Raw genomic sequence first — 5,472 nt, 5'->3', positions numbered from 1 at the left:
GGCTGGGGCTGCCCTTGTTGTGCTGCTTGGGGGGGCCCTGGCTTTGCCTCGGAGCTCCTGGGATGGGGAAGGTGGGTGGCTTCTGCTAGGTACTGCAGGCTGGCATGTCAGAACCAGGGACTTGGGAGGCACTTGTGCAGCGTTTTCCTTGTGTGCTTGTCTTGTGTTGGTTGTCCCATCTTTGATTCCTTGACCCTTGCTGTACTGGTGGTGAGTGTTTGCACCACCCACTGCCTGCAGACGGAGCTGGGAACCCGTCAATTCGGAGGCCCCATGCTGGTGAGGGTGGTGGTTGCTGTCTGAAGGTCCAATGAACACCCCTTCTGAACAATGCATTTGTTCCTGCATGAGGATACCTCAGATGATGCTGTGTGAGGATGAGGTGGTGTGCATTCTCTGGAGATGTCAGCAAGGAGGTGCTTGATGATGTGAAAAGCTGCCCGTGATGAACTGTGAGCTGAAGGGGGTAAAACGTCAGTTCCAGGGAGCAGCCCACTCTAAATGGTGCTGACACTTGATTTGGCCCCACTGTTACGGCAAAAGCTCAGCAGCACCCAGGCCCGCCTGTGGGGAGGGTGCCTGTTCCTTCCCCCCAGCCCATTGCGTTGGACTCCTGTGCGGAGAACTGGTACGATGGAGTCCATCTGATCGCCTTGCACAGGAGCTCTGTGCCCAAGGGGATGTCCAGTCAGCTTGCGCAGCATCCCATGGAAATCACCTGGGGAAAGACTGGGCAGCTCTGCAATGGGAGGAGCTGAGGCTAGGATGCTGCAGGAGGCCGTTGGAAGGGCCTAGGGTATACTAATGGCTTTGGTCCCTCCATGGACAAAGCAGTCATGACTTGGCAGCTGAAGCTAAATGCTCTCCCAAGCTCTCGGCCTGGGTATCGTGCAGCAAATGGGGTGCAATGCCCACTTTGCTTCATGGGTTGGGGAAGAAAGAGGGAATCTGTGGCTGTGCTGTCTTCCTGGGCGCAGCTCCTTTCCTGGGGCATCTCAGGCACCTCTGAGCTGGCCCTGCAACAGCTGCTTTGGCTTGGTGGGCATGGGGATGTGGTTTCACTGGCCTCTGCATAATGGGAACAGGGCAGTGCTGCCCCGCAGCCGGTACTGGAAGTGCTGAGTGTCCTCTGAGCCAGTTGTTAAGACACCATGTGGAGGAAAGATAAAGGGGAATCCACTGGCAGCCCCCGCACAGCTGCCTTCCCTGCAGCCCGTTCCTCCCCTGCATGGCCAGGGAAGGCGAGGAGTTAAGGACAGCAAATGGAGCTGCCCCTGGCACAGGCTTTGCAGCAAAAGCCTGGGGGAGCTGAAGCAGTAGCTGCTTATGCCATGAGCAGCCAAGAAGCTGCCCACGCGTAATTTTGCCATGCAGCCTGCAGCTGCTTTCCTCTTGCAGGGAGCCGGAGCCTGGGGATGCAGAGTACCAGTGTGCCGTGCTCTGCATAGTGCCTGGGAGGGCAGGCAGCTTTCTCTGCTGTGCTGGGGGGACCAGCATCTCCTGGCACTGGGGTGTTCGTCCCTGGGAGTGCGCACAAACCCCACCCAGTGGGTGCTGGCTTCCTCGCAGGATGGTGGACAGACCTCCAGGCAGGCTGCCCTCCTCTTGGGGCAGCTGGAGACAGGTGCTGCCGGGCTCCTCTGCCATCGAAACCCGCCTGGGATGCTCCCTCTGGGACAGAGCCCTGCCCCTCAGGCTGATGATTATCTTGGTCCCTGATGCTGCTGACTAAAGCCATCCAAGAGGCAATCCGAGACCTTCTACCCACAGGGCTCCCCTGGAGATCGGCTACTGAAACATGCTGTGGGGTGATACACCATCACTGTGCCTTGTGCCTCTGAGTAGAGCCCTAAGCCCCAGCACCAGGGCCATGTTGCCTTTTTGAACTGAAATCAAGCAGAAATGGAGAGGGGGAAACCTGCTTTCTTGAAGTTACAAGAGCTGTGGTCAAAAAGCAGAGCCAAGAGTTCAGTCTGCTGCTATCTGTGCTGAGCCACCCTCCCTGAGCATCTGAACCCCATCTAAAGGACATGGCCCTTTGCTGGGCCCTCTGTGGGGTGGAGGGGAAGCTGAAGGGGACAGGGATGGGTCACTTTTCTTTGATTCTCACTGAATGGAGCATGGAAATGTGTCAGGCGATTCCCAGGGGTACTGTGAGGCTTGTGCACTTGCTGTTTGCTCTTCCAGTTCCTGTTACAACCCAAGATGTACTTTGCAGGAAAGTTTGGTGTGTGTTTCTTGAGCTGTGGAGTTGTGAGTACATGTTCCCTCTCTACACCCTCCTAATAATGCTTGAACTAAAAGACCAAGAAGCTATCTAAGGGGTAGATGAGTGGTTGGTAAATGTGTGGAAGGGAATGGTGGTTACCCTGATGTCTGCCTTCCCTTAAACTCTGCATGGAAATATTTGTAAGAGCTGTTTGTGCCTTTGCTGTGGGCTATTCTGGTCCTGCCAGGAGGAAAAGGCAGCAGAGTGTGGAGTTAGAGCCTTCCTGGTCACTTCTGCTAGTGCCTGCCACGTCTGAGTTATTTGGGTGTAGTGAGAGGTGGCCATTTCTAACTGGACTTGGGGGCATCAGTACAGTTCCCATCCTGGTTCTCCCAAGTGTGGTGCATGATGCCCCATGGCACTGCCTTGGCAAAGGAATGGTGGCAGCCGAGCATTATGGAAGTCTGTGCATAGCTTGTACTGGCTTTGCTTAATATTTTAGCCCCAGCTGAAATAGCAGCTTTGGTGTAATGCTTGGGAAGTAAGGTAGAGAAGATGCAAAAGTGGTTTTGGTACTGGTGTACCTACGTGTGGGGCAATCTGGTGGCCCCCCGCGACTCCCACCACCACTTTGTGGCCTTGGCATTGAGAATCTCTGACTTGCCTTTTGAGGTAACTAAGCCCAGGTGCTAGAGCAACAAGGCTGTTCAGATGGTGTGTGCTGCGAGAGGCTCGACTGAGGGATGTATCCCTCAACCACACTGATGTTGGGAGGTACAAAGGGAAGGATGCAACTGCCTTCTCAGGCTGGAGCTGCCCTTGGAGAAGGTGCAAGTAGGCTGTGGAAGTGCTCATAAAGCAAATGTTGCTGCCACTGCATTTGAAAAGATGTGTGCTGTCAGGTATCTGTTGATAGGAACCAGGCAGTTCAGTCTGACATCTCAAATTTCAGAGTCCCAGACCAAATGTGGATGAAGGCACCGGGGACCTTTTCTAGCACTGCTACAAAGTGTAACCTGGATGCTGACTTTGCAGGGCTTTCCAGCACTCAGATTTTTCTTGAAGGAACTGGTTCGAGCTTTCAGATGTAAGCATGTCATAGGCCATTTGCACAGTCTTTGTAGTAAATATCCCTAAATACTTTGACTATGAATTTCCAACCCATAGGGCTTACTAGCCTGGCCTGTGTGGTTTGAGTCAGTCAGCACAGAGCAGGTGAGTCACGGTGAACAGCGCAGGCACTGCTGTGTCCTGCTTCTTCACAGGGGATGTGGGACCTGTCCCCACCTTGTTGCAGTGGCCCTGTGACTCAGCCAGGGCTGAAGCTGCAGCAGAAAGTCCCATGTACGGGAAGGAGGGGAACAGCCAGGCCCAGCTGGGACATCTTGCAGGTTTCTCTGCCTCTCGCCCTTGGCTGCATGTGTGATGCTTTGAATGATGTGCTCACAGGGCTGTGCCTGTAGATGTCTGTGTGACAAACTGTGCCTGTCTTTGTGGGATGGGGCTCTTTTCCCCTGGTCTCTGCCCTCTGTCAGGGAGGGAGCAGCCCTGCAAAGAGTTGTGTGTCCCCTGCCAGCCGTGTCCCCAGCTGTGGGTACCACGCTGGTTTCCCTCCCCGTGTCCCCGCAGAGTGGAGTTAGAGGCCATGGCAGCAGCACACCTGGTTCCTGGTGAGGATTAGACCACGTCGCTGGTGGCCACTGGCACGGGCGGCTGCCACTGCTCTCCTTGCCCTGCCACCGGTGGGGCTGCCAGGTGCTCACTCTTACCTCCTGCCCTGCCCCACACCGGCTGGGCCTGACCTGGGCTTCTCTGTATCGTTGCAGCTGGACGAGGAAGAGGAGAGGAGGAAAAGGCGCCGGGAGAAAAACAAAGTAGCAGCAGCACGATGCCGTAACAAGAAGAAGGAGAGGACGGAGTTCCTGCAGCGGGTGGGTGCCCTGACCTGTCCCAGGGCGCAGGGGGGACCTTGGCAGGGGCAGCTCCCTAGAAAGGCGCCGCAGCTGTGGGCAACGCTCCCTCCTGAACTGCCGCTCTGCCTCCCCTTGCTCCTGTGCCCCTAGCTGGGAAAATATAGGCCTGTTGCTCGCTTTCCATGAGGCTGTAAAGGTGGTGGCCATGCGTGTGCCCAGGCAAAGCTCACTGGCATCCCTGTGCCTGTGGTACCAGGGCTGGAGAGGGCTGGAGATGGGCTCTGGCCTTGGGGGAGAGAGGGCTGATAGTGTCCCTGCCTCAGCGCTGGAGCAGGAGCAGCTGTGGGAGTGTGGCACAGGACAGGGGCTGACAGCATGCTGGCACTTTGCCCAAATTCCTGAAGATTTCCCCTCTCAGCGGCCAGATGCCCTCTCACCCATGACCCCAAGACAGAAAAACTCTCACAGCACCTTGCTGCTTTTCTGCAAGGGGTGGTGGGACCTGGGCAAATGACACAGTGGGGGACAAGAAACCATTTCACAAGGGCAGATCTTTGCAGATGGGGGGTGAAAACTTAAATGCGAGTTTGTTTCCAAACACCCTTCCAGACCATGGCAAGCAGCCGGGCAGGGCTTTTGCTGTGGTGCAGCAGAGATCTGTCCTAGGAGGTGGCTGTGTGTTTCCTTGCCGCGGCACTAGGTAACGCAAGGGCAGCAGGGATGGGCACGAACTGCTTGGAGGGACCTGGTGCCTTGGCAGGTCTGCAGGCTGCTCCTGGGCTGCAGGGGCTCAGGGGCAGCACTGAGCGAAGGTGGCTTGTTGGCCAAATTGTTTCTCCTTGTATCTTGTCCTGTTGGAGTAAAGTCGGATGTGGTTGTGTCTCTGTCCTGCTAGGAGTCTGAGCGTCTAGAGCTCATGAATGCTGAGCTGAAGGCCCAAATAGAAGAGCTGAAACAGGAGAGGCAGCAGCTGATCCTGATGCGAAACCGGCACCGTCCCACCTGCATCGTGCGGACAGACAGCATCAAGACACCCGAGAGTGAAGCCAACCCGCTGCTGGAGCAGCTAGAGAAGAAGTGAAGGTGGCACTGGGCCAGGAGGAAGAGACAGTGGTGCAGGGTCTTCCAGGGTCTCTAACGTATGTACTGTATGAAGAACTGTGCACCCAGGCCTGGTGCAGCCAGGACCCAGTGGGCTTCCTTGGGAACTATGGACCAAACAAATATGGGGACAGAGAAGATCAGGAACCTGTCAACCATGTACTCTGAGGCTGAACCCGGGAGCAGGGCTAGTGGCGCCAGCGAGGGCAACCTCCCTGTGATACCTCATCACGGCCCTTCGGCCTGCTT

The 5,472-nt window shown here is 56.1% G+C and overlaps 1 protein-coding gene across 1 annotated transcript in view; it reads left to right on the top strand.

The window, feature by feature from the left end:
- Positions 1–5,292, top strand: part of JDP2 (Jun dimerization protein 2) — a 6,034-nt gene extending 742 nt beyond the window's left edge. Inside the window, exons 2-3 of the mRNA XM_009703734.1 lie at positions 4,036–4,140; positions 5,018–5,292. Coding sequence (XP_009702036.1) covers positions 4,036–4,140; positions 5,018–5,203 — 291 coding nt within the window. The 3' untranslated portion in view covers positions 5,204–5,292. The remainder of the gene's footprint in view (positions 1–4,035; positions 4,141–5,017) is intronic.
- Positions 5,293–5,472: the final 180 nt, after the last annotated feature.

The sequence above is a fragment of the Cariama cristata genome, unplaced genomic scaffold (genome assembly GCF_000690535.1).
Source record: "Cariama cristata isolate BGI_N322 unplaced genomic scaffold, ASM69053v1 scaffold36600, whole genome shotgun sequence".
Taxonomy (NCBI): Eukaryota; Metazoa; Chordata; class Aves; order Cariamiformes; family Cariamidae; genus Cariama; species Cariama cristata.
Note: the sequence above shows the minus strand (reverse complement) of the source record. Positions and strands in the feature narration are given on the sequence as shown.